Genomic DNA, 27721 nt, shown 5'->3' on the forward strand with positions numbered 1-27721 from the left:
TCATCTGTAAAATGGAGATGAAAACTGTGAGCCCCACGTGGGACCACCTGATCACCTTGTATCCCCCCAGCGCTTAGAACAGTGCTTTGCACATAGTAAGCGCTTAACAAATACCACCATTATTATTATCGAATGCATAGATGACAGAGAGGGGAAGGCAGGTAGGCAAAATGAGGGATTTGTCGTGGAAGGCCCCTGGGAGGATATATGATCTTAGGAGGGTTTTGAAGGTGGGGAGAATGATGGTCTATCAGATACGAAGAGGGTGGGAGTTCCAGGCCTGAGGGAGGACTTGGGCGAGGGTTCAGCAGTGAGCCTGACGAAGTCGAGGTTATAGTGAGTAAGCTGACGTTGAAGAAGCCGAGTGTACGGCTGGGTTGTTCCTCCAGACCACAAGCTCGTTGTGGGCAGGGAACGTATCTACCCACGCTGTTCTGGTGTGCTCTCCCAAGCGCTTAATAAGTGCTCATAAATACGATTGATTGATTGATTATAGTAGGAAATCAGTGAGGCAATGTAAGAGCAGGGAGAGCTGATTGATGTCTTAACGGTGATCGTAAACAGTTTCTGTTTGATGAACAGTTTCTGTTTGATGCGGAGGTAGGTGGGCAACCGCAGAGGTTTCTGAGGAGCGGAGAGATGGCGCTCGAATGCATTTTTAGAATGATGATCCGGGCGGCAGAGTGAAATGTGGACTGCAACTCTGTTGTGCTGGATAGATAATCCTCTCAAATATTGAAATATTTCTATAATAGCAGCGGTCAGACCCCTGCGTCTGTCCAACAAGCTGCCTTCCTCCCAGGAGCTGGAAAGCATTTTCTGAAATCTCAAGAAAATGGCCCCCGAAGCCCCAGCTCACCCAAATCCTGTTGACGGTAACTTTTGTAAAATGAGGTGTCAGCGCCAGAAATCAAAGGATTAATCAGAACCCAGGGTCGTAAAAGAAATCACTGAAGGAAACTAATAATCCTATCGGCATTTCCTCGTCGCAATTACAATTTCTATTGCTCTTCAAGAGACAGTAAATGACACCGGGTGGAAGTGTGTCAGACCGCCGGGGAGGGGGATCTCGGGGAAGGGCCGGGCGGCGGGGGCTGCCGGGAAGAACCTGGCGGTGCGGGGAATCGGGAGAACCGGTTCTGGTCCCAGCCCTTCTGCCGGCTCGCCGTGTGGCGCCGGCCCCGGAGCCTCTCTGTACAACGAAGGAGAATGATGCCGGCCTCTCCCTTCTCCCAGGAAAGTCGTGAGGACAAAATGAGATGAGGACTGGCACGAGCCCTTTGGAGATGTGAAAGGGCCACGTGTGTTCTTGAGGGGGAGGTCGGTGATCGTGGCCCCCTATCGCCGGGGGTCATTAGCAAGTAGGGGCTCGGGGAGGGCGGCGGATGCGGAGAGATGCCGTGACCCCTTTCTCACGGCTGCGGTGACGGCGGCCGTCGGGGGCTTGCCAGAGTCCCAGGTTAGGAGTGTCCCCGAGGTGTTCCGCTGCGGGGGTGGAAGGTGCTCGGACACAGCGTGGCTGCAGCCCGGGACGATTCACCCCCCTCTGGTGCTGGAATTTGGACATCGTGCGTCTTCCAACTCTTCCCCTGGCGTTAGACCGGATCCGGGGCCTCCTCGGGTACTCTCAAGCCACCTTCAGGTCGCCGGTGTAGATGGAACCCAGAGAAGGATCTCCGGGGGTCCTTGGGGGAGGGTCCGGCTAGAATATAATACCGTACGATTTGTGAACGACTCGCCTCTGTCAGCCTCTGCCGTTCGACCGGCTCTTACGCGGATGAACTCTTTCGAGCACCTAGCGCCGTGCTCCTGATCGGTCTGTCGTATTTATTGAGCGCTTACTGTGTACCAGAGCGGTGTAGTAAGTGCACGGGAGAGTATAACGCAACGGTTGGTAGACACGTTCCCTGTCCACAAGGAGCTTACAGTCTAGAGGGGAACGACCGACGTTGATGTAAATAAATCAACTATGGCTGTGCCCTTAAAGTGCCGTGGGGCCGATGGATGTGGCCTTGGAGCTTTTCTCCCCTCCTCGGTAGTAGGGTTGGTGACCCTCTGCCAGATCTCTTTTAAACGCCCTTACCTGTGGGCCTCTTCAGTTGTGGGACAGTAACCGTGGGCTCTGCGTGAAGGTTTGCTTCATCCAACCTTCCGAAGCTCTCTGCTGCCTGTTGAACCCCAACCCTCGCCCCCCGCGGCCTCCCCGATCCACCCCCTCGCTGAGACGGGAGTTAGGCAAACTAGTGTCTGACTTGAAACCCCTTTCAGAGTGAAACTGAAATGCCGTGGGAGCAAACATTCCTCGGGATTCAGCGTAGGGCGTCAGTTGTCGGCTCTCCCTTTCTCACTGGGAGGCGGGGAGGAAGGGATGGAGCCTGTGAGGGTGGCAGCTTTTTACCCTGGGGGCACGATGCTCAAGCGTTGGTGCTCTGTTGGGTGGCATTGAGAGGCCCCTCGATTCTCCACCAGTGACTGAAGCCTGCCACGCCGTCCCGCCGACCGGGCTGCTTCCAGCCAACCGGATTTTTGCCGGTCCCGTGGTAGGCTTGAGAGAGCGGGGAGACGGCCAACGAGACTTCCCGGTGGTCAGAAGGGGCACCTGCCTCACGGCCTTCGGGGAGGACTCGGGGCAGAGGGGGGCCTAGCGAAAGAAAGAGCGGGAGCGTAGGAGTCAGGAGACCTGAGTTCTAGTCCGACTTCTGCCACGGGCCCGCTGGGTGACCCCGAGCGAGTCGCTTACCGTTCAGGCTCTTTTTAAATTCCTCAAATGACTGGGTCAGAGCAGTAGTCGCTGAGCGATTGGGCCAAACCAAAGAGCAGTGAGACGTACGTTTATTCTCCTCGCCTCTCCTAACCTCAGTGCCTCAGCCCAGCCAGGCCGCGTCTTCAGTCGGAAGAATCGGCTGGTCAGGTTTCCCCTCCAGCTGTCCGAGCCCGCGCGGTCCGGCCAGACCTTGTGTGGGCCCTGGCCTTCGGCGGGAGCCTTGCCTTTGAAACTGGTGCATCCTGGATGGCAAACTGGTGTCCCTCCGCATAGCGGGCCCAGCCAGCTCTGATCGGCTTCTTCAGGGCCGGAGGTCATGCCTACTAACTGTCACGTGCTCTCCCACACGCCAAGCCTCGTGCTCTGCACAGAGTAGGCACTCAGCAGATGCTGTGGGTTGATGGATCGATTGACTGACCTCTCTGCGTTTGGGTTCTCAGGTCACGCCAGCAAAGGAAATCCCCGTCGTGAGATGCGCTGCCTCGATCCCAGGAACGGCTGTGGCGGAGGGGCCGCTCGCACACGGTGGATGGCAGTTGAAGCCCGTCTGGCCCGGCCCGTCCGTGGCCGGTGCCGCCCTCAGGACCACGGCACCACCGGCTCCCGAAAACCGTGCCGCGCGTCAAAGCGTAAGTCCAAAGCCTTTTCTCTCGCAGGAACAGTGGCGTGGATGGGGCAACGGCCCCTGGACCGAGGTGGCGGTTTGACCCCGACGACCGAGATGCCGGGTTGCGGGGGGGTGGCGCGGTGTTGTGTAGGGCCTAGCGAGCCCCCTGACAGGTGAAAGGCAGCTCCCAGAGAACCTGGAGCAGAACAGCACAGCGGTGACCCACGGCCTTCGCTCTCCCCACCGACGAGCCGGTGCACAGAGAGAAGCTTTATCCCTTCTCCGCGGTAAGTGGACTCTGCCTGGGGGGCTCCAACTGGGCAAGGTTTGCAGGGAGTTTTGAGTTGATCGGAGAGGACCGTTGCTGGGGTTCTTGGCTGGAGTCTTCTCAGGAGTCTTGCATGCTGGTTTTTCTGGAGATACGTCTGAACTGAGCGGTTTGAGAAGCAGCGTGGCCTTGTGGATAAAGCCCGGGTCTGGGAGTCAGAAGGACCTGGGTTCTCGTCCCAGCTCTACCATTTGTGTGCTGTGTGATCCCGGGCAAGTTACTTGCCTTCTCTGTGCCTCGGTTACCTTATCTGTAAAATGGAGATTAAGCCCGTGGGATAAGGACTGTGTCCAACCCGATCTACTCGTATTCACCCCGGCGCTCAGTAGAGTGCCTGGCTCATAGTAAGCGCTTAACCAGTGCCACGATCATTATTCTATTGTTGTGGTTATTATTTCGCCGCTGCCACCGACCCCCTTCCCTACCCGCCCCCTGGACGTTGAGGACTTCCTGAGGGCTTCTGCTCTGTGCTGGAGAGCCGCCAGGCAAAGCACCCACGATCCCTCCTCTGGAGGAGTTTTCAGGCCCTGGGGGAAGACAGATCTGCAGGTAAATCCCAGATGGGGGAAGAAGGAGAAGATCTGTAGGTTCGTTAGCAGTCAGTCAGTCACCTGGTGTCCACACGTGCACACCTCCACCTCCTCCCAACCAGCCACACACACATGCGTGCGTGTACGCACCCCCCCCCGCACACAGACACACACAGAGAACATCTGTTCTTTCTTGGGAGGCTCTGGTTGAAATATTTCCAAGTGACCCCGGCCGGGTCGGCCCGGAAGCCGTGATCCCGAAAGGGGGAAAGCCAGAGACTTGTGAACCTGCCGTGGGTGGCGCCTGCTTATCTCCCTCCCCCTGCCCGGCGGTTGGAACATTACCCAGCCCCGATAGCGGCGGCGACGACTGAGGCCGAGCCCCGGGTGCCCGAGGCCCGGGCCGGAGCAGAAGCTCCCTCCACCCGGCCACCGAGCGCTCGGCCTCTCCCCGCCTGCTTCCCGTGGGCGCGGCGGGGGCCCGAGGGGACGCCCAGTTAAAGATGGATGCCAGAACGGCCTCCTCCTCCGCCCGGCGATACCTGTCCCGCCTCCGCCCGATGGAACCGGGACGGAGGGAGGGACGTTACTCACAAGGAGATAGTCCGCCCGGGCAAGGGCAGGGTCGGGGCCTAACCAGACCAGGGTTTGGGTGGGCTCACGGGCCCCAGATCCGGTCTGTCTCCCTCGAGATCAGGCTCCCTTTTTCTGGACAGGCAGGAGGAAGGGATTTGAAAATGGGGAACCACGGTATGGCTTGAAGGTTTTCTCTTTTCCATGAAGACTCTCCTTCTGGTGAGAGTCTCCTTCATAAGCCCTTCTTATGTGCCAGGCACTGCGCTAAGCACCAAGGTGGAGATAGGCAGTCGGACCCACTCCCCATCACACGTGGATGGCCCTCGGAGTCTGAGGGGGAAGGAAGTATTATCCCCATTTTGCAGGTGAGGAAACCGAGGCCCGGAGAGGTCGAGTGACCGGCCCTAGATCACACGGCAGGCCCGTGGCGGAGCTGGATCCGGAAGCCGGGTCTCCAGCTCCGCGCTCTTTTCGTCAGACCTCACCGCCTCCTTCCTCAGAGATGCCCCAGAAGGGTCAGTGCGGTCAAAGCCGGGGCCGAAAGCGAGGATGGCCCCCGGCCTCACCGACCTGTTCTTCCTCGCCGGCTCCCGCCCCCTCCAAGCCGCCCACCGCGCGGGAGGCCGACGAGGAGGCGCGCTCCATCGGCCAGAGCCGCCCAGGAGCCGAGGAGGAAGGGCGAGGACGTCGGCCGGGAAGTGGGAGGCCGAGAAGGCCGGGTCCGTTGGCTAGGATGGTCGGAGGTGAAGGGACGAGGCAGGCCCGTTGGCCAGGATGGGTGGTGACTGACGAGCGGGGCCGGCCGGAAGCGGGGGAGGGAGGGCAGGAGGGAGAGAGAGGGCAGGGTGGCACAGACGAGTCTAGAAACCCTGGGCCCGGAGCCCGGGATTCGAGCAGTTCAGCTGGCGCCAGAACCACTAGGGGTCAGGCCGAGATCGACTTTCCCCGCTCCGGGAGACGGAGCTCTGCGCATTCCCGGCTTCTCGGTCGGTCTTGACCTCTTAGGGGTACCGCTAACAGCAGCGATCTCTATTAAGCGCTAATCTGGGCCGAGCGCCGGGCTGAACCCCGGGATGCACACAAGACAGATGAGACCCCTCATCCGGGGCTCCCAGTCTAAGAGGAGAGGAACGATCGTAATCGATCAATCAGTTAATGAATGCCGATCTCTTCGAGGGCAGTGACTGTGACCTCTAACTCTGTAGTACCCTCCCAAGCGGAAGGCCCGCTATGAATACTATTTAGAAAAGAGGTGGCGTGGGGAGGGGCAGGTGTCTTCTCTCTATTTTGCAGATGAGAAAACAGGACCAGAGGGGTTAAATGGCTTGCCCAGGGGGTCACCCAGCACATCCGCGACAGAAGTGGGACTGGAAGCTTCGGTCTTCCGTCTCCCCGCCCCGCGCTATCTCCACCAGGCCGTCCGGCCTCCCCTTGGGATCAGGGACCCTCTCTTTAGCCGTCTTGGACTTGAGGCCATTTGAGCAGAACCGAGCCTCGAGGTTGAAAGAGAGGAGTGGAGGAGAAGCAGCGTGGCCTAGTGGATAGAGCCCGGGCCTGGGAGTCAGAAGGAGCTGGGTTCTAAACCCGGCACCACCACTCAGCTGCTGCGTGGCCCTGGGCAAGTCACTTAACTTTTCCGCGCCTCAGTTCCCTCATCTGTAAAAGAGGGGATAAGGACTGCGGGACAGGGACCCGGTCCAGCGTGATTAGCTCGTATCTACCCCAGCGCTAAGAACGGTGCCTGACGCCTAGTAAGCGCTCAACGGATACCATAAAAAAGCGGGGGGGGAGTCAAGGATGGTGGTGGTGTTAACAAGGATGGGAAAGTTATGGGGAGGAGAGGATTTGGGAGGGAATCGACCAAAGAATCAGCGGCGTTTGTCAGACACTTACTGAATGTACACTGAAAGTGCTTGAGAAGGTACGGGACGGCAGAGTTGGTAGACGTGTTCCCTGTTCACGAGAAGGCTTAAGCTAGAGGGGGAGGCACGTGAAAATACATTAGCGTACAAGGAAGCAGCGTGGCACAGTGGAAAGAGCCCGGGCTTGGGAGTCCGCGGTCATGGGTTCGAATCCCGGCTCTGCCACTTGTCAGCTGTCTGACTGGGCAAGTCACTTCCCTGTGCCTCAGTCACCTCATCTGTAAAATGGGGATGAAGACTGTGAGCCTCACGTGGGACAGCCCGATGACCCTGTATCTACCCCGGCGCTTAGAACGGTGCTCTGCACGTAGTAAGCGCCAAACAAATACCGACGGTATTATTATTATTATATGTACCTAAGGGTCGTGGAGCCGGGGATGAGTATCAAAGTGCTCACGGGGCGTACACCTGCCGCCGACAGGACGGCAAATGAGGGCCCAGTCGGGGAAGGGCCTCCGGGAGGAGGTGTGATTCATTCAGTAGGGCTCCGAAGATAGGGAAAGCGGTGGTGTGCTGGCTATGAAGGGGGAAAGATCTCCAGACCAGAGGGAGGATACGTGCCAGGGCTCAGCGGTGAAATAGATAAGATGGAGGTACAGCCGGTAGGTTGGTGTTGGAGGGGTGAAGGTACTGGCTAGGTTTTATTAGGAAATCAACCAGGTGAAATAGCCGGGGAGGCGAGCTGACGACTAAACGCTCGAGAGAGTACGGTACCGCAGAATTCGCATTCCCTGCCCGTTAAGAGCTTAGGGTGGAGAGAGGACTGTGATCCGACGCTGAGGCCTTTCGGTTTGACGCGGGGGCGGATGGGCAACCGTAGGAAGTTTTTGAGAGGTGGGGAGATGTTGCCCGAGCCATTTTTTAGAAAGTGACGTGGGCAGAAGAGGGAAGTGAGGACTGGAGCGGGGAGAGACGGGGAGGTCGGCAAGGTGGCCGACGGAGAGGTCAGGGTGCGGTACGGTGAGTCCCTCCGTCGGCATAGCAGCATTTTGGATGGAGAGGGAGAGATGGATTTTAGCAGTCTGTAACGGTAGAACCGACGGGATTTGACGATAGATAAGAATGCTGGTACTTAAGTGCTTCCTGTTTGTCAAGCACCGTCCTGAGCGCTGGGGCGGATACGAGATAACGAGGTCGGACGCGGACCCCGTCCCACGGTCTAAACGGGCGGGAGTAGGGTTGAATCCCCATCTCACGGATGAGGAGACCGAGACCCAGAGCAGTTAAGTAACTTGCCCGAGGTCACACGGCAGACCCGTGGCGGTCAAGAGTAGGATCCAGGTCCTGCGACTCCCAGGCCCGGGCAGTTTCTGCCAGGCTTCGCCGTTTTCCTAACGGGAGAGAGAGAGAGAGAGAGGCTCAGCCCGGGCTCTGCCCGCCCGATCAGGTGGCCAGATGGTGTACGGGGGGAGCCTGCCCGCCCGGGCTGAGGAAAGGCAGGACGTCGCTAGTCTGATGGCGGTCCTGGGGCTTCGCGTGTGGGTGCGTGTGCGCCTGCCCCCCGGCCGTCCAGCAGGTGCGGCCGGCGAGCGGGAGGCCGGTCTCCCCCGCGCTCCCCTCCCTCCTCCCTCCCCCGGAGTGCTCGAATTAAGTGCCGCCTCACAGTCCGAGTTTCCCATCTTTCCCTCTCACCTTCTTCCTTCCGGAGCTCACGGGGAGCCGGCCGGGGTCAGCGGACGGCCCGTCCGCGTCGCCGCAGCCTCCGGCCGTCGCGGTCTGCGCCGTCCCAAGCGGGACGGAGCCGTGTCCGGCCGTCCGGCCAGACCGGGTCTCCGGTCCGGGAGCACCGACCGTCGGAGGCCGCCGGCCGCCCTTTCCGGAGCGGGGTAGGTCCGCGGGCGCGACCTAACCGGGCAGGGAGGCCGGGCCACCGGGTACACGTCCCCCGGCGCGGGGCAAGCACATTTCCGGCCGCTCCGGCCGGGTCCCGGTGGGGGGGGCGGTAGCCGAAGGGTCTACGTCTGGGTGGCGCTGGCTCCCTTCCGCCACCGCGCGCCCCCAGCCCAGTCTGGGCAGAGGCGATCCCGTCGCGGGTGCCGCCCGGGGTTCACGGAGGCCCCTCTCTCGGAGGGATCCTTTCCGCGGGAGGAGCTGGCGGGCCGCCGCGTACCGGTGAGCTCTCGCCCTGAAACGGAGGGCTCCTTCTCTCTTCTCCGCCCCGCCTCCGGACCTGCCGGTGGTTTTGTAGCCAGCGTGCGTGTGGAACACCTCCCTCCTCCTCCTTCCCCCCGCCCTCCCTTACCAGGCGGTTACGGTGGGCTCCGCAGCCCTCGTCGGGTGAGTCCGGTCCCGAACCCACCCACCCTCCCCAAAGATGACCCAAACGGCCCCGGCCACAAATAGACCAGCTTTAATAGATATTAATTTGATGTCGGTCGAGCACCGTCGTCCCCGGAGCGCCCGCCCCACGCTTTACAGACGTTCTCGGACGGATCCCCACAACAACCCCGCGAGGCAGGTCGACGCCGAGGGCGGCGGGAGGAGCCGGGACGGCCGCCGGCAGGGACGGGGCGACCTTCGCCCCACGCGTCCGGGGGCATCGGTGGCAAGGAGCCGACCGCCTCCAGGCAGAGGAGGCTGTAAAGACCCAATCTACCTGCCACGCCATCCCGGTCCTCAGCGCGAGGCCGGCGGGGGACGTCCGGCGACGGAATCGCGCGCCCCGCTTCGCAGCGGATGCGCGTCTGGTTCCGCCGCGCCCGCGCGGCGGTAGGTACGCTGCGGTCGGCCCCGACCGGCTCCTAACGCTTTCGTGCTCACTGTCTCCTTTCCTCACCCCGAGCCCTCCGGCGTGGGCGCGCGTGGGCCGGAGTCCTGGTTCTGGCCTCGACTCCGGGATCTTCCATTTAGTTTCAGCTGCGCTTAGAAGTAAAAGAGCAGATTGAGAAACCGTTACCCAAACTCCCCCACGGTCAGTGTTTTAGAAAATGAGGATGGGGTGGGGGGGGGAGAAACCCTGTCATGTGATTCTGAGCTCCTTCTGGATGGAAAACCTGCAGTCTAACGGGCGTGCACTTTTCCTGGGCAAGGGCGGAGCCGGGTGAGTCTCCGGGCGAAGACTCGGACCCCTAGGCCCAGGCCGGCGGACGGAGGGTCGCGGGGGGCATCTCGACCCTGCCCGCGCACCGCCCTCCCCGTCCGTAAAAACGCGGCCCGGCTTTCTCTCGGCACCTCCGGTTGAACGGCCCGGTTTCGCGAGCCACCCTGTCGGACTGAACCAGTGGGCGAAGTCACACTTCCTGAGCTAAAAGGTACAGATAAGTAAGTGTTCATCGTAGCAGCAGACGTAAGACGTTCTCTTACCCCGTATCGAACGTTTCGCGAAACGGTCCTCGAAACTTCCCGTCGGGTCAAAACAGATCACGCCCGGAGAGGGGACTCCCCTTCCCGCCCCGGCCGCCAGCCGAAGTACGGGGCCGGCCTTTGCCGCGCGCGCCGCCGTCGTTCTGATCGTGGGAGGAGGTATCCGTCCGGCGCAGCCGCCCGCCCCTAGTAAGTCTCTCTCTCTCTCACATACCCTTATTACTTGGTGCTGCCCTGATTTAAACACCACGGAGGTTTGGTTTCTTTAACTCCCCGACAGAAAATGGTTACAGAAACCCATCTCCAATTGCTGAGAATTTCACGCAGCAATTAATCGGTGAAGGCATCTCATCCCGGGAGGGCTGCGACGCGAGGCTGGTCTTCTGTCCCTCGGGCGCAGACCGAGCCACCCCGAGTGGCTCCTTCCCGGGGAGGTGAGGCGGGGAAAAAAAAGGAAAGGGACGAAACTCGGAAAGATCGGGACCCCGATCTGATTTTTCAGGCGGCTCCGGCACAGGTTTAGAAACTTGTTGCAGTTCCAGTTGAGACGAGTTTCGATCGGGCCTGAGTGTTGAAACGAGGACACGTCCCGCGGGAGACGGCCCCACGCCGCCAGAGACGGAGGTGCACACCGTGCGCACAGAAAGAATGCTACCTTGTCTCTCCATGGCATTTCTGACTGAAAGGCAGGTGTCTTGCTGATAGCAAACAGAATTCAAATTTATCCCTCAAAATAGGAAATTAAATAAAGGATATAGAATCATCTTCACTAAAACTTATATATATATACGTACATACATATATGTATATATATATATATATATATATATATATACGCACAGAACGTTAGTCGAAATCATGGGGGCAATACAGACAATACTCAGACTCTAGCAGATACGGTAAGTCAAATAAATAAAAATAATCTATAATTACAACAGCCGGTCTTTCCCCTGGGGGAGACAGAAAGTCGCTATCTGGACCAATCGTTCCCAACATATACATATATCGTATATTATCGTAGTATAAGCTTCTTCAGAGAAGCAGAACCCGTTTGCCCCCCGACGCTGATTTCTATCACCCGTCCCCGTCAGGAAGGCAAACCGCGAGCGTCGGGTCCGAGTCCGTTTCCGGACGAGCCCGGAAAAGCCCCGGAACAGAGGTGCCGGAGCAGAGACGGCCACGACGGCGTCGGGGGGTCTCTTTAAACAACACCCCCCCCCCCATATCCCCCCCCCCCCGTCCCCCCGTCCCCCCGTCCACCGCCCTGCCTGCCGTCACCGCTCCCCAGCCGAGGTGAGCGAGTTCCCGCCCGGGGCAGAGGACCGGGAGACGGCGGGTGCCGGCGCCCGGAAGCCGAGGGGCTCCCGGCCCCGACACGGGGCCACCGGGGTCTCCGACCGACGGGCCGGTCGTTCGGCCGCGGCTCCGAGCCCGGTGGACGCGGACCGCGCCGCTCCCGCCGGGGGCCTCGGCTCCCCGGTAATCCGGGGGAGACCCATTCCGGGCCGCCCGGGGACGCGGCGAGGCGAGGTCCGGCCGGCTCAGTCCCGAGACTGGTAGAAGAGGATGTAGCCCGACTCAGAGTTCTTTGAGATGTCCGACGTCAACCCGTAGAATTCTTCGATAGCTTGCGCGTCTATTTTCTGGGAGAGAGAACGCACACGTCTGAACGCTACCTTACGTGCCCTTCGGCTCCTACGCGACGGGCAACGGTCTCGGAGGGCGGGGGACGGAGAAAGCGGGTCTCTTCGTCATCGGCCGGAGGGAGAGCGCCCGGCGAGGGAGAAGCTTTAAGGTAAGCGAAGGCCAACGAGCGATGCGTTGAGAACGATTTTCCCGTGGCTGGAAAGGGCGCGGGCTCGATAGCGGACGGTTACTTACTTCTACGATGTCGTCGTCGAACAGCAACCAGAAGTCGTGACTCTTAACGATGGCGATGTAATGTCCCCGGTTGGGCCCGCTGGAAAAGAAGGGAGGGTGTTTCGGTTGCGGGCCGAAGCCCGGAAGGCCCAACGGAGGCCTCGGCGCCACGGGGACGGATTAAAGGACTCCCCGATCCGGTCCGGTGTTCCGCTCGGGAGGGGGAAGCGGGCCGGAAGCCCGAAAGGATTCCCGTCTCCTCCGGACCCGCGGCGCCCGGAGGAAGGGGCCCGGACCAAGGGGCCGGCGGCCTCCCGCCCGGGTCAGAGGGCGGCCCGCCCGCCCGCCCCGCCGGACGTCCTCGCCGCCCGACGTCGCGCGCCGCGGGTGAGCCGGGTTGACCCGTGCCGGGGCCTTGGCCGAATCCGGTCATTCGGTCGTATTTATCGAGCGCCTGCTGTGTGCGAAGCGCGAGTCCGCCGCCCCCTTCCCACCCCGGGGGGGGGGGGGGGCCCTCCCTCTTCTCTCCTCCCGGCCGCCACCTGCACACCCGAGGGGAACGAACAGATGACGGCAGAAAAGCCAGACCGAAGAGGTGAGGGGGCTCCGGCGGGGAGAGGTTAAAGTGGAGGGGCCTGTGGTTACGAGACTCGGGGAGGTAGAAAGAGCGCGGGCTGAAGAGCCAGAGACCCTGAAAGAACAGACGGACGCAGAGAGACGATGCCGGATTCAACGGGCTCAGAAAGACAGAGACGCGGCGGACGCCGGGCGAGAGAAATGGAAAGCTCGGAAGCGACGAAGGCACAGAGAGAGAGAGAGAGAGAGAGAGAGACGGCAAGCTACCAAGAGATAGACGGGTCTGTGGAGATAAAAGAGACACACAGAGTCGCAGAGAGGAGAACAGTAATGATAATGACAGTATCTGTTAAGCGCTCACTATGTACCAAGCGCCGTTCTAAGCATTGGGGTCGACACAAGGTCATCGGCCTGTCCCACGTGGGGTTCCATCTTAATCCCCCGTTTTCCGGATGAGCTAGCTGAGGCACAGAGGGAAGGAAGCGAGCGGCCCGAAGCCACACAGCCGATAAGGGGGCACAGCTGAGATCAGAACCCACGGCCTCCGACCCCCAGGCCCGGGCTCCCTCCACTAACAGTAAGGTCGGTATCGGCTAAGCGCTTCCTGTGTGCAGAGCACCGTTCTAAGCGCTGGGGGAGATACGGGGTCATCGGGTCGTCCCACGTGAGGCTCCCAGTCTTCATCCCCGTTTGACGGATGAGGTCACTGGGGCCCCGTGAAGTGACTCGCCCCCAGTCACCCGGCTGACCGCCGACTCCCAAGCCCGGGCTCCTTCCACTGAGCCTCGCCGCTTCCGCGAGACCGAGTTGGGAGGAGGAGAGAGACCCACAGACAGACAGAGAGAAGATGAGCGGGCAGTGACAGCAACAGTCATTTAGCACAAAATGGGGAAGAGACGACGGGGGGGGGGGAGGGTCACGGCCAGAGAGAAAGGGAGAAGAGACAGGATGGACCACCGCAAAAGTTGAGAGACGCGGGAGGGACAGAGACGCGGACGGAGCCTCGCCGCCTCACCCGGGGAGACGGGGACAGCGGAGAGACGGGCAGAGACGGAGAGGTAAATAGCCGGGGCGGGGGAGAGACGGTGGGCGATATTCAGAGATGGGGTCAGAGAGAAACCGAGAGAGACAGACGCCCGGACGCAGAGAGATACGGGTGGAGGCAGGGAGGGGAGAGGGACCTCCCGGGCGCCGGGGGCCGGGGCCACCTACCTCCCGCAGTGGACCACGACGGCGACGAGATCGTACATGCGGTCGGGGTTGGTGGCGCCCCCGGACGTGTTGAAGAGGCGCAGCTCCAGCGGGAAGACGACGCGGTAGGACAGCTTGGTGTAGCGGTGAAGCTGGTCCATGTACTTGAACCTCTTCAGGTGGAGCGCCAGGATCATGGGCAGCTTCTTGACTTTCATCCTGAACCGACCGAAACCGACAGGGGATCTGTCTGCGGCGCCCAAGGTAACGTGGCTCCGTCTGTCGCCGGGGCACGGGGCCGCGAGGCGGGAGGCCCGGGTTCTGCTCCGACGTACGTATCTTTCATTACCCTGCTTATTCTGTTAACGAGACGTCCGTCGCCTCGATCCTGTTTACGGCCGTCGTCTTAATGAGACGTACGTCCCCTCGGTTCTATTTCCCGCTACCGTTTCTGTCGGTCTCCCCCGCTCAGACCGCGAGCCCGCCAGCGGGCGGGGACCGTGTCGGTTGCCGATCTGTCCGTTCCGAGCGCTTGGTACGGTGCTCTGCACGTAGTAGGCGCTCGGTAAATACCGTCGAATGAATGAATGAACGAATCCCACTTTCATTCATTCGGCTGTACCGCTCGAGCACTTGGCGCGTCCCGGGCTTGGGAGTCGGGAGGTCACGGGTTCGAATCCCAGCTCTGCCGCTTGTCGGCTGTGTGACCGCGGGCGGGTCACTTCACCTCTCTGGGCCTCAGTGACCTCGTCTCTAAAATGGGGACGAAGACCGTGAGCCCCACGTGGGACAACCCGATTCCCCCGTGTCTACCCCGGCGCTCAGAACGGAGCTCTGCGCATAGTGAGCGCTTAACAAATGCCGACATTATTACGATTATTACAACCTAACAGTAAACGGAGACATTCCCTGCCCTCGACGAGCTCACAGTCGAGAGGGGAAAACGGACGTCGGCCGCTGGCCCGTGTGACCTCGGGTGAGTCGTCTCCCTTCTCTGGGCCACAGTTTCCTCATCTGTAAAATGGGCCCGATGCCTCTTCTTCCCTCCCTCTCAGACCGTGACTGAGGTCACCCTGAACCTGCTCAGTGCGGCGCCCCGGCCCTCGGCGACCGCTTAATAAATGCCGTCAGCAGCGGGGCACGGGGCTCTCGGAAGGAATTCGAACCAACGTGCTCTCGGCACGGGTAACCCGAGGTCCACCCATCTGCCCCGGCGCTCAGAACGGTTCTTGTCAACTAGTAAGCACTGGACCGACACCGCGTGGGGAAAGAAATACCCTGAAATGTCCCAGTGTGTTTACTATTCAAGTGGAATCTTCTTACCTAGCGGCGGTCAGTGAACGCATCTGGGGGCCAGAGACCTCCCCCCTTCGCTGTCTACTGGTTAGGAAGAAAATGAGCGAGACACGATCTCTCGGCCCTTTCACTCTGGACGGCGCTGCCGTCCTTCCTTCCACCCCGCCCGAATTGACAGAGTGCTACGGGAGCCAAGAAAGGGGGTATCGCGACGGCAGTTTAAAGGCGGGATTTACCTTTTGTGTGCTTCCTGTTTGCTGCGACATTCTTCACAATAGTATTTGTATTCACTGCACAAAGTCTCCGTGTTGCTAAAACCCCTGGGGATAGATCCAGAATGAAAAAAGTGGGTTCCTCGGAGAGCCGGCCGTCCTCTTTCGGCGAGTCGAGAGACGCGGGTGCCTTTAAATGAGATGACGGAACCGGCCCCGGGGGCGGGGGGGGACGCACGGAGGCCACGGGGCGATCCGACCGGGACGGAATTAACTGGGTTCGTCGGAGTTGGAGTTTCAAACTCGCCATTTCGATCGATTAGTCATCTACCATTCGAAGAGGTGGGGTTCCCCAGGGTCGGACGCCCGACGTCGCCCGAGGCGACGTCGGGCGTCCTCCGGCGCGTCGAAGCCAGCGACGGGAAAGGGACGGCGGGAGCCCGCGCTTACCTTAAACAGTGAGTGATGGATGTGTTCTGCTCCACGTCGACAGAAAGGTCTAAAAAATCTTCATCTTTGCTGCTTATCTGTGAAGACGAGCGACTGTCATCCCCAGAGAAAGAACAGTCCACGGGTCTGGCTAGTCAGGAGGGAGGTCAGGAGGCCGCCAGGAAAACACCGGCCACGCGACTGCGGGGGGTCGCGGGCAGGTGAGGACGGACGGACACACGTCTCGGTTACCGTTTCCGACAAACCCGCTCCGGCGGAGGGGCCGTTATTTTACTTCCGACGTCTTGACGGTTCCCGGTCATCTCTTCCCTTTCTCTTTTAACGCCCCGCACCTCAACCCACACAATCCGTCTCGGGGCGGCCTAGCGGACAGAGCACGGGCCTGGGGGTCGGAGTCGGAGTCGGACTTCTAATTCCAACTCCGCCACCTGTCTGCTGTGTGACCTCGGGCAAGTCACTTCACTTCGCTGGGCCTCGGTTCCTCATCTCTAAAACGGGGGTTAAAAAAGCACCGAGTAAATGCCAGCAAAGTGAAACCACGTGACTGATCGTTTTCTGCACTACTGTAGTAGAATGCCCTAAACAGTTCCGCTAACAGAGCAGAGTAGGTTTTACCCGCATGATTAAAAAGAGTTGAGAAGCAAAAGATTCCCTCTCTCCTCTTTCATCTGAAACGATCCGGTGAAAGCGGCAGGAGGGAACTGAGGCGTCACAGTTTTTGGAGGAATCCTCGGAGCTGGTGAAAATGGAAGGTCAGGGGGCCTAAGGTAGTCCCCAACGAGCGGGACCGGGCTGGGACTTCTGTCCGTCGTGCGGGGCGCCAAGGCCACCTTGATGCCCTGGGGCCCGGCCCTCGGGCCGCAGTCGGGGCAGGGGGAGCGGCAGAGGAGTCGCCGCTCTTGTCCCCGGTCCCGATCTCACCCTGACCCCCTTCCCAGGGGTGGGACGAAGGCCAGACACTCAGACGCTGACACGGGGGGGAGGGGGAGGAGGAGGAGTCAGGGCGCTGTGGGAAGCGGCTACCGTGAGGGACCGTGGCGGGGCTGGGAGGCCCTCGGCCACGGGCCCGAACTCCCCGGTGCCCTTTGCAAGTGGCAGGTTAAATTTTACGTTCTCCGTTCCCCCTCGCCTCCCCTGCAACTCCAAAAAGTTCCTCCAAAATCTCTCCAGCTTGACCCTGCCCTTTCTTTCTAAATTGGAGAGAGGAAAAACAAGTATTTGTTAAGAGCTTACTATTCGCCAGGCGCGGAACTAAGCACTGAGGTAGATACAGGCTAATCAGGTCCGGACACATCCCTGGCCCGCGGGAGGCTCACGGTCATAATCCCCATTTTACAGATGAGGTGACGGGCACGGAGGGGTGAAGTGACTTGGCCGCAGTCCCACAGCAGACGGGGGGCAGAGCCGGGATTAGACCCCAGGTCCTTCCGACTCCCAGGCCCGGGTTCTATCCGGTAGGCCGTGCTGCTTTCCCGTTTGTTGGAAAATGCGCAAACTGCAAGTGTAGCCTCCCTCTCTGGGCGGGGGAAGTGTGGCCCGAACCGGGGGGAGGCCTCCTCCACCCTCCCCGGCTGTCAAGGATAAGCCGGGAGGGGAAACGAGGGGGCCGGGGGGCGGGGGGCGGGGGGGGGGTGATGAAAAGCGCCAACTTACCGTTTCGCAGGTAAGACATCTGGTCTCGTTGGTTAACGTCCCCTGAAAGATCTCGTGGACCCAAGTCGGGTCGGGTGGGCTGTTGTTATTCTCGCTGTCGAGATTGCCGTTGGGCAGGCGGCCATTTTGCTTTTCCTGCTTCCTCTCTTCTTGCAGAATATCAGCAACCGTGTTCAGGAGGTAATTTAAGAACTCGTGGGCATCCTGTTGCATGTAGTTGTCAAAAAGCTCTGTGACGCGGAGATAGGAAAACAGAGTAAGCGATTAACGCAGAGTCAGAGGCTTAACACAACGGGACTCCCCCGCCCCGGCCCCGCCAACTCTCCACCTCTGAAAAGCCTCTAGATGAACCAAAGTTGAAAGTATTTATTCGGGACGACGGAGAGACTCTTGGCACGGTCGGCAGAACGGAGCCGGCTGAGGCTCTCCAAACCGAAGGGCCTGACTTTTCGCCGGTGATACCTAACTAGTCATCCTAGCCTAAGGGTTCAAATAGGTTTTATCTTGCTGGGTGTTTTTTAAACTGCAAGAACACGAGCACGAAAACGTTCCAGAAATGGCAGCCAGGATCCCGCTCGTGTCCAGTTGTCTTCCCGGCGACCCGTGCAGGAGAGTCAGAATGAGAGGAATGGGGCTGGAATGGGGGGTACCGGGGCAGACCAGGCAGCAGGGCGGGCCCGGCCTCCCCACCCCGTCCCTCGATGGGGGACCGGACGCGGCGCCAAGAGAGCGGAGAGTTCCTCTCGCATCCCGTTTAACCCAGAGTTCGGCCGGGAGGCCTGGCGAGCTGGACGCTGGGGACGAGGCAGCCGCGACCGCTCCGAGCTCAGTCCGCAGCGCTCCCTACCTCCACGCCGACGGGGGGACGGCCAGGCCCAGCCCCTTCCCGAAGAGACTCCCGAAAAGACTTCTTTATGAAAAGGGGCGTTAAAATAACTTTCCACCTCAACAAGGCCGTTCGGATTCGAGGTTTCACTCCGGTTTCCCCCCTAAATAAACACAAACGGCCTCTTTCTAAAGGAGACGATGGATCTGGGGCAGGGACCCCGGGGAGGTCCCGTCCGGCTGCCCACCCCGCGGGGTGGGCCGGGAGGGGTGAGCGGGTCATAAGGTGGGAGAGGGAATTCCAGGCTAGGAAGGAACAGGGGTTTACACCTAGGCCGTGTTCCGCCGTCCCCTGCAACCGGGTGGCGTACGACGAATCGGGTAACCGAAACTCCATGAAACGGTCGTCCCCTTTTCCGGTGTCTTCTCCTAGCTGGGAGAGAACCGGACCAGGCCCAAAGGGAAGAAAGCTAGGCCTCCCCTCCTGGCTAAGCTGATCTTTAAAAACTCAAATACAAGAGGGACGGAGAACACCCGGTCTCCCGGAATTCTCCCCCACTCCTCCGAGGACGGGTTCCGGGCGGTCCACCCCCAGCTGCATTCTCTGACGGCGCTCTCCTGAACCGTTCGTAACCGACGGCTGTGAGGCTACGGACGTCACGTTAAATGACACCGTAAACGGATTAGGGAACGGGGAGCGCGGTAGCAAGGGCCGATTTCAAAGCTCCATAAGCGGACTCGACAGCGGTGGGAAGGAAGAGGGAGCTATCATCAGACCCCAGCGGGGCTGACTAGAACCCCCAGCTGAGGACGCGAGACCGGAAGCCCGAATCCCTTAGGTTCTGGCCTGGGCCCGGCCCACGCGGTTTCCCCGGGGCGACGGATCCGCTTCCGGCTTTTAAAAGAGGCGAGGGCCATTTCCCCGCCGGGCAAAACGAGCTGCGATTTTATTTAGACACCCCACGCTGGAAATGAAGGGATAAGGAAGTTAGTCCGGGGAGGCGGGCTGGCCTAGCCGAGTCCGGGGGGTAGGGGCTTGAAGAACTGAACCCGAGAGCGCTGCTGTTAAAGACGACCACACAGCCGACCTTCCTCACTTCACACCGACCGGATCCGAAAGGCGGGGGACTGGAAGGGGATGGACGACGAGGCCTACGCCATGCACACGAGTCACCGGTCGGCCCCCCGAGCGTCACGACGAAGCAGCCCTCCGCTCTTCACGCCGGCCGGCGGGGAGCGGCCGACGAGTTCCCTGACGCCTGGCAGACGACCCGCCCCCCCTGGGCCCTCCCCACATCCCAAGACCCGGGCCCCCGGGGGTGTCACGGGGCAGGCCGAGGGGCCGCGGAGGGAGAGAGATACACCGGAGGGGCTCACGAAACCGACCGCCGTTCTGACCGCCCCCGAGACTAGCTGGGATATCCGGTAAGAGCCCGGAACCGACCTGTCCTCTTGGAGTCCTCCGGGAGGTGACCCAGGCAGGCCACGGCGGGGCTGGGGGGGCCTTCCCCTTCCCTCCTCCCTAGTGGCCCGATTCAGCTCGTCACGCTTGGGACCTCCGGAGCTGACGGCTTGAAGCTCATCAAGCCTCCGGCGGCCAGAGTCTCCAGCCCTCGCAGCCACCTGGAGGGAGGCCCCGGCACCCCCCGGCCTCTCGGAGAGCCACGGGCCCCGGCCCCTCGGCCACCCCGACGGCCGAAGAGGTCCCAGTCTTCCCCGGAAAGAACGGCGCCCAAATGACGTCGAACGACCGGCTCTGTCGTCGCTGCCGGGATGGAGACGGAAGAGGCTTTAAGTGCCCTTTCGGGCGGCAAGGATGAACACTGGCCCCTACTTTCCCAACGTCAACCTAGCCCCCACAAGAAATGAGAGGGAGAAGAGGAGAGGAAAGGAGAATCTTCTCGCGCGTTTGTCTCCTGGGGCTCGACTGCCCCGTCTCCCGAGCGACCGACCCTGAAATGCTGACAGGCTGACATCCCTTGGACTTTTAAATGCAACGTCACCGAATTGTTTTTCCTCAAAAAACAGAGAGGGTTAACCCCGGGCCTCGGTTTCCTCCTCCATAAAGTGGGATCGAATAAAACCGTGAGCCCCGTGTGGGACTGGGGCCGATCTCGTAAGCGCGTAGCGACCGGCGCGCCTGTTCGGCACACGGGAAGCATTCGACAAACGCCACGGTCGGTATCGCGTCTACTGTCGTCAGACTCCGATTTTCACCGAGCTCCCGTCGGCGGGGGTAGCGCAAACACCCGGGCCTTCCCGGGCTTCCCCGGGGAAAACACCTCCGGCGGGGTCAGGCGCGGCGCCCGGGGCGTCGGAGACGACGGGGTCACCGGCCAAACGCCGTTCCCGTCGGAGCGCTGTACCTCTGCCGCGCAAGACCGACGGGAAACAGACACGCTCAGGGAAGTGGGGAGGGAGGAGAGGGAGAGTCTTACCATTTTCCTTTCGTAACCTGGTTATAAACTTCTTGGGCGGGATCACTCCCACCTTCTTCTTCTGCGTCGCTATGCTGTGGAAGAGGTCGGCTAAGCACGTGAGGAGGTTCTCCTTCTTCCTAGGTTGACTCTTGTAGGCTAGGACTTTTTCCCGAAACGGACGGCAGAAGTAAAGTGCCTGGAGGACCGAGTTGCAGTAGCAGGTATTCCCGAACTGGAAGACGAAGGAAAGGAGGCTGCGTTAGTTTCATCTGCCGGAGCTCACCCCCGGCCGGGGGAGGCAGGCGTGTTCTGGGGCGAGGGGCGGAAAAGGCCACAGAGGAGCCTTTCCTCCGGGCCCTGACCGGACAGTGCCAGGTTTAGGTCCGACGGGCACTGACTCCACGTAAGTGAAATAATAATTTAATAATAATAATGTTGGTATTTGTTAAGCGCTTACTCCGCGCAGAGCACTGCTCTAAGCGCTGGGGGAGATACAGGGTCGTCAGGCTGAACCACGTGAGGCTCACAGTTAATCCCCATTTTACAGATGAGGGAACCGAGGCCCAGAGACGTGAAGTGACTCGCCCACAGTCGCACAGCCGACAGGTGGCAGAGCCGGGATTCGAACTCATGACCCCCGACTCCCAAGCCCGTGCTCTTTCCACTGAGCCACGCCGCTTCTCTAATGGGGGGCGTCTCCCCCTTCACCTTTGCCATTGGAGAATAAAGGAATAAGCACAGAGCCGCAGTCCTTTAAAGTTTGAGATTTTCGGGAAACATTACGATAACTTGGAAACAAACCTCAGAGTTCGGCTACCTGGTTCTACGGGGCTGTTAGACCACGACCAATCTGATGTCTCACGGGTCGGACAGCCAGATTCTCGCTCAGAAAATACTCAGACGCAGGTTGAAAGAACCGTAAGCTCGTTATGGACAGAGACCTTATCTGCTAATTCTGTTAGTACAGTGTTCTGCACGTAATAGAGCCTCAACAGATACCACTGACTGATTAGCCGATGGACGCGAACTAAGAACGTCCTCCGTTTAGGAATCTTTCGGAAAGCTCGGCACGAACCAGAGTCGAATGCCCCGCCGCCTCCCTCGGCCCTCCCCCGGGCTGGGTGAGATCTGGGCTTCGGTATCCCCGAGTCGGGGCTGTCGGGAGGGTCACAGTCGCGGGGACGGTGCTGGCCACTTTCTCTCCGAGGGGCAGACGTGCGTGCGGGCCTACAAGCCCGGTGCAAGGGCCCCACCTTGCCCCGCTGTCGGTGGGCGTTACCCGTCTGGGGGCAGACGGCACGGGGGGGGGGGGGGGGGGGGCCCTCGTCGGGCACCCGCTCAGCCCGGCGTGAGCTCGCCTGGGTCCGACCCGGTGTCGGGCTGAATTGGGTCCTCCGGGGCCCCGACCCAGCCCGGGCCCCCCTACAGGTCAAGCGGTCCGTCTCACCCATCTACCTGATTTTCAGATTCCCAACACGTGTGATCGAGTTGGGCGATGGCAAACCTTAAAAGGGGAGCAAAAGAATGAAACGGACCCAGGCCAAGTGCCCGGGGTCAGGCGACCACCCGCGAGTTGTCTGATGCTCCCTTTCCACTTTTCGCCCTGCCGCCGGCTGGCCCAAGCAGAGCCAGGGATGCGGGGCGGGGCCGCGGGCGGGGAAACGGCAGCCCTCTCCCCTCGGGCCCCCAAAGAAAGGGCCGATCCAGCCACGAACACGGCCCCCGTCAGATATCAGTCGAGGGGAGGGGATCCGGCGTGCATCCGCCGCGAACCCAAAATCCTCCTGCGAATAACGAAGTCCTCCCCAGGTCGTTCTGGGATTTGTCTGAATGGGCGGGGAGGGAAACTGTCAGATCCGCCAGGCCCCCAAGACCGGTGTGAGGCGTCGGCTCTGACGAGCACAACGTCGTGCTGGCTCTCTTCCCGTCTCCCCGTTGAACGGCAGAAATCTCCTCCCGCCCATCCGGGGACAGGGCGAGAGCCGCACGCGGCTTCCGTTATTGCCGTTCCCAAATCGTCCTCTCTGCGATTTTGCCCGTTGCCGGTTTGTTTTGACTTGTTTGGCCTAAACTTTATTCAGTGCTAAGTGGGAAGTGAAAACTGTATTCTTTCGATGTGGTTTTGCTAATCAATCGAGGGCATTTCTTGAGCGCTTACTGTGTGCGGAACACTGTCCTAAGCACTCGGAAGAGTACGATACAACCGAGTTGGTAAACACACTCTCTGCCCACAACAAACTTAGAGTCCGGAGCGGGGAGACGAACATCAATATAAATAATTTACAGATATGGACACGAGTGCCGCGGGGCTGAGGGTGGGGTGAATACCGGATTCGTTCAGCCGTATCTAGTGAGTGCTTACGGCGTGCACGGCACTGTACTAAGCGCGCGGGAGAGTACAACACGACGACAGACACATTCCCTGCCCACGACAAGCACGCGGGCTAGAGGGTCCAGACTAGGTGACGCAGGAGGAGGAGAGAATCGGGGGGAAAAGGACTTTCTAATCCTCCGAAGAAACTTCCCAGCTGAGAGAGAGTCAGCGTAGGCTCCGCGAGCTGCTGTGGAGAAAGCCTCCCCCTCGAAGTCTACTAGGACACGAAGCCCGGAACGGGAGGTCCGCTTCCCGAAACACGGGGCTGTTCGGAGCCGTTGGTTCATCCAGACTCAGATGACCTGGGACCGGCTCCTGGAGTGACGGGCCCTCTCTGGTTCGACTGCCTCGGTTTCTCCACTGGCCTGAACCGGGGACCGTGAGACAGGGACCCAACCTGAACACCCCATGAGTTCCTCGAGGCCAGAGGAGACCATCCCCAGAATTCCGGAGTGTCCGAACGAACAGAAAGAGCTTTTCACCCGCTAAGTTCTCCAGTTCAGTACGAGGGGTGAAATCGGGCAGTTACGCTTGGCAATTTTAGCCCTCCAATGTGGTGGAGGGGGTATCAGGCTTTCATTTTGAAACGCAGGACGGGCTGCCAAAATCAGCAAGCCAAGAAAATTAAGAGCTCAGACTGTTGCTAAGGTAAGCAAACAAAGCGGATGAGAGTAGCTTTTAATACTAATGGGAATTTTTCTTTCGAACAGTCGGCCGGTTGTCAAAATAGCCTAATCATTAGGGAACACTGGAGTTTTTTTTAAATCCATTCGCGCTCTGGATGAGAGAGTACCTTGGCTTTCACTTTCTACGAACGTTGCCGAGGCCGCAGAAGCGAAGACGTCCCCCAAGCGCCAACGTCGGGATTCTACCCTACCGTCTCCGAGCAGGGTCTCGCCGGCTCCCCGAGGACATTCCTGGCGGGGGTGGAGGGGAGGCCTGCAATCCACCCTGTTCCGTCCGACTCTGTCAGAGCGGTTTTCAGTTCGACCGGAACGCCGCGCGGGGGTCTGGAAACGATCTGACCCGGAGCGGGGCTGGCTGTAATGTGGCCACCGGGCAGGGAGCACTCTCCCCCGAAGAGTGGGGAAAAGGCAAATGGCTACTCGGGGCGACCGTTAGACATTCCCGAGGGACTCAGCTGCCGAGAAAGCCGGAGGGGCGGAAAGGAAGCGAGTAACGGCCCACGGCCGGCCTCACTGACGGACACCCTCCGCCGACCGCTGCCGGGGCCGGGCCGCCCCCACCCCCGCCGCCGCTCAGGGGCAAGAAGCTGGGGGGCCGCGGGGAACGAGCCCCCGCCCGGAGCCACTTCCCCACCGGAGCTCTGCGCTTGGCTCCCGGCTTCCACCGGCAACGAACCTTGGCCGAGGGCCCACCGGGGGCCACGCAAACAGAGAGGGGCGCCAGGAAATGAGACGTCTCCGCAAGAAGCAGGCAAGGATCGCTTCCCGCTGGAGCTGGGAGTCGCCCGAGAAGGCAAGCGAGCTCAAAGGATCTGGAAGAACCGCACGCAGAACTCACCCACTAGGGGAAAGCCAAGTGCGGCTCCGGGAGTGGAGTGAGGCCCATCTGTGCGGCCATCGCCGTCCAAACCCAAAGGGCCTACCCCCGGGCCCCGCCCCCCGCGGACCCCATTAAATATTAGCTCCCCAGAAACAGGAGGGATTCCTGTTGGTTCACCGCCTGCTCCGTCCCCGGAGCCTGGGGGAAGGCTGAGAAACAACTACGACACTTGCCCGCTCACACCTGCCTGCCTCAGTCCTCTGAGAGGAATCACCTGGCATGGTTTTCTCTTTCCACATTCAGTCAGCCCCGTGGTGTCTCCCAACTCCCCGCGGATACTTACATTTACTAATCCAAAATAGTGCTCGTTGACCGGAAACTGTTCGGGACCGATCTCTTTCTCTAAAGCCGAGGCATTGGTGCCCTGAAAAAGAAACACAAAACCCCCCCCCCCCAAGAAACTTAGCATTGTAATCGCTTACTGATATGTTCACAGTCAGTCCTATTCTGCAGCCTCAGCCACGAAATGGTTCAAGTAAAATGGTCTGTTCTTCTTCCGCGGTTTAAAGACCCACGGGGCGGCCCAGAGCCGGACCGCTATCCAGCCGGTGACCCCCTGGGCTACCCGAGGGCTGCCCCGGTACCCACACAGAGGGCCGAAAGGCAGAGCTGGTGCCGTGTGGGCATTATTCAATAGTATTTCGTTCATTCGATGGTATTTATTGAGCGCTTACTATGTGCAGAGCACTGTACTAAGCGCTTGGAATGGACAACTAGGCAACAGATAGAGACAGTCCCTGCCCATTGACGGGCTTACAGTCTAATCGGGGGAGATGGACAGACAGAAACAATAGCAGTAAATACAATCAAGGGGATGTACATCTCATTAACAGAATAAATAGGGTAATGAAAATATATACAATTGAGCGAACGAGCACAGCGCCGAGGGGAAGGGAGGGGAGCAGAGAGAAAGGGGGGAAGAGAGGGCTTAGCTGAGGGGAGGTGAAGGAGGGGGAGAGGGGAAGCAGAGGGAAAAGGGGAAACTCAGTCTGGGAAGGCATCTTGGAGGAGGTGAGCTTTAAGTAGGGTTTCGAAGAGGGGAAGAGAATCAGTTTGGCGGAGGTGGGGGGGGGGGCGTTCCGGGACCGCGGGAGGACGCGGCCCGGGGGTCGACGGCGGGACGGGCGAGACCGGGGGACGGCGAGGAGGCGGGCGGCGGAGGAGCGGAGCGTGCGGGGTGGGCGGTGGAAAGAGAGAAGGGAGGAGAGGTAGGAGGGGGCGAGGTGATGGACAGCCTCGAAGCCTAGAGTGACTTGCCCAAAGTCACACAGCCAGCAAGTGGCAGAGCGGGGACTAGAACCCAGGAGTCCTGACTCCCGGCCCCGTGCTCTTCCGCTACGCCGCGCCACTCCAGCCGAAGGAAAACCTCATCGGGATACGGGCCAGAGACATCCCGTCGCCGCACTAGTGGGCCGACACCCACACACTGGCCACCGGCCATGCCCACGCTGTCCCAAGGAGGAAGCCCGTGGGACGGGAGCCCTTTCCAGACGGAAGGAGGCTGGCCTTCTGCCCACTGCTGGTGCACCTCGTGACACGGGGCTCGATCCTTTAGTCGGGGGTTCTGCCGAGCTCCACATGAAACCGTCACCTCCTACGACGGGGCCTCGCGAGTGGAAGGCGGGGCAGCAGCTGCATCCACTCCACTTTTGTCTCCTTCGGGCGGGCCCGAGAAGCTCACGGCGACAATCTCCCCAAAACGTGGGGATAGAGAAGGGAGCCCGTGGCCCGGCAGGTCAGGGGCCGGACGGGGACGGCCCGCTCACCTTCCCCGCCCGCCGTCACTCTCTGCAAGGCCCTCAGAGACCCGGGACGCCCTAGCCCGGCCAGCTCGGGGAAATCCTACCGCTCTCCTGCCACCAACCTATAAAGTCGCGGGAGCCGTCTGCGATTCCAGATGCGCCCCGCTGGCTGGGTGGGTTACGTGTTCCAGCTCACCCCTTAAATAATCCTTGCGTAAACGCATCCTGTAAAGCAAATGACTAAGCAGCCAGGGGTGTGAATGCATTTCTGGGGAAGGCTAAAGCAATAAAGCTGAAGACTGCTGGCTGGCCGGCCTGGCCGCCGGGAACCAGACACGTGATCCTCACTCCCCAAGACCGCAGTAACACCTTAGAAATTCCTGCGGCCTTCTCACGATTAAACCTCCGGGCTGAAGATCGTTAGGTTTTCCGCTACACTGGCACGATAAGGGACACCCGCGGCCGGCAACGGGACCCCTCTCTCCCACCGGGAAAGTAAGAGTGAGGTTACCGACTATTTTGATTATTATTAGGGCATTCGTTAAGCACTTACTCTATGTCCAGTACCGTTCTAAGCACCGATGTAGCTACCAAGTTCATCGGGTTGGAGACAGTCTCTGTCCCACATGAGGTTCACGGCGTAAAGAGGAAGGAGAGAGGGCAGGGAGGGCTTTTAAGGGGAAACGATATAAAACGCAGACCTCGGGCTTATCCAGAATGTCAGAAAGAATCTTAATGACACTCTTAGTTCCAATTAATGCGTCTTCACTCTGTGTTTTGGATCGAACTCCGTTGGGGAATTAGGGTCCCGCATCTGACAGGAGAGAACTCAAGGGATATCAGAAGCAGCGTCCGGGAACTCGAACGTTGAGACGGCCGAAGGACGTGTGCTACGCTGTCTGCTTTCCTTATGTGGGGCTCCTTCCGGGGGGAGCCCCTGCCTTGTCCAACTATCATCAGCGGCAGCAGCGTTTATTGAGCACCAAATAAACTAGTCCTTCGGTAAGGAAGTTCTCCCTTTTATTCACCATCCTCGTTTTGCATATTCCACTAGGTCCAAGTCCAATTCTTAAATGTGGGTTCTTTTTTCCCAGGACGGGCTATACGGGGCGCTGCAAACTGAGTGCTGAACAACTGCACGGTCTCCTTCCAGCCGAAAGACAACTCCCCTACTCCGCCTCCCGGGAAAGAGCAAGGGCTTGGGAGTTTGAAAATCCAGCTCAGCCGGCAAGTGAAAAGCAATTAAATGTTCTGTCACCTGCATACTGTGCTCTTGACGAGGCTGGATTTTATAACTTTTTTTCTTAGTCGTGCGACAGAGCAGAGAGTCGGTAGTCCCCGGTCTCTTCTCCCGGGGTCGGTGACCGGTCCTCGGAGAAGGCGCTTAACCTCTCCGTGAAATCCTGCCCATTTTCCACCTGTAAATTCAGGATGGGGCTCCCGGCCCAGATTCTCATTACAGCGTGGCAACAAATGAAGAGATGTCTGCCCAGAGCGCTGAGCTCCTACATCAAATACCGGGTGTC

General features: G+C 60.0%; 1 protein-coding gene, 3 long non-coding RNA genes and 1 other non-coding gene across 9 annotated transcripts in view; 3 read left to right on the forward strand and 2 right to left on the reverse strand.

Annotated features, from left to right (window-relative positions):
- The window catches only part of LOC120639041, a 58440-nt gene extending 54560 nt beyond the window's left edge, over positions 1 to 3880 (forward strand). Inside the window, exon 3 of the long non-coding RNA XR_005661184.1 lies at positions 3205 to 3880. This is a non-coding gene — a long non-coding RNA (uncharacterized LOC120639041). The remainder of the gene's footprint in view (positions 1 to 3204) is intronic.
- Positions 3881 to 7775: 3895 nt separating this feature from the next.
- LOC114805923 lies at positions 7776 to 10793 on the forward strand. Its single transcript, XR_003754053.1, has 2 exons — positions 7776 to 10219; positions 10533 to 10793. It is a non-coding gene; the product is annotated as an uncharacterized LOC114805923 (long non-coding RNA).
- Positions 10794 to 11285: 492 nt separating this feature from the next.
- The window catches only part of USP12 (ubiquitin specific peptidase 12), a 29514-nt gene continuing 13078 nt past the window's right edge, over positions 11286 to 27721 (reverse strand). Inside the window, exons 2-9 of one of the 4 annotated variants that reach the window (XM_029048499.2) lie at positions 24737 to 24817; positions 20532 to 20745; positions 17269 to 17498; positions 15616 to 15692; positions 15190 to 15273; positions 13679 to 13876; positions 11912 to 11990; positions 11286 to 11673 (exon numbers count right to left, since the gene is read on the reverse strand). In XM_029048499.2, coding sequence (XP_028904332.1) covers positions 11572 to 11673; positions 11912 to 11990; positions 13679 to 13876; positions 15190 to 15273; positions 15616 to 15692; positions 17269 to 17498; positions 20532 to 20745; positions 24737 to 24817 — 1065 coding nt within the window. In that variant the 3' untranslated portion in view covers positions 11286 to 11571. Of the gene's footprint in view, positions 11991 to 13678; positions 13877 to 15189; positions 15274 to 15615; positions 15693 to 17268; positions 17499 to 20531; positions 20746 to 24736; positions 24818 to 27721 lie in introns of all 4 variants that reach the window. The other 3 variants (XM_029048500.2, XM_029048498.2, XM_039914941.1) reach the window with 3 other exon arrangements.
- LOC114805922 lies at positions 13837 to 27458 on the forward strand. Of its 2 annotated transcripts, XR_003754052.1 has the most exons (4): positions 13837 to 13921; positions 14551 to 14633; positions 27000 to 27197; positions 27290 to 27458. It is a non-coding gene; the product is annotated as an uncharacterized LOC114805922 (long non-coding RNA). The 2 variants fall into 2 exon arrangements; XR_003754051.1 differs by lacking the exon at positions 14551 to 14633 and having other exon boundaries at positions 13838 to 13921.
- MIR1373 (microRNA mir-1373) lies at positions 14216 to 14290 on the reverse strand. The gene has a single exon (NR_034778.1). It is a non-coding gene; the product is annotated as a microRNA mir-1373 (primary transcript).

This window comes from Ornithorhynchus anatinus, chromosome 20 (genome assembly GCF_004115215.2).
Source record: "Ornithorhynchus anatinus isolate Pmale09 chromosome 20, mOrnAna1.pri.v4, whole genome shotgun sequence".
Taxonomy (NCBI): domain Eukaryota; kingdom Metazoa; phylum Chordata; class Mammalia; order Monotremata; family Ornithorhynchidae; genus Ornithorhynchus; species Ornithorhynchus anatinus.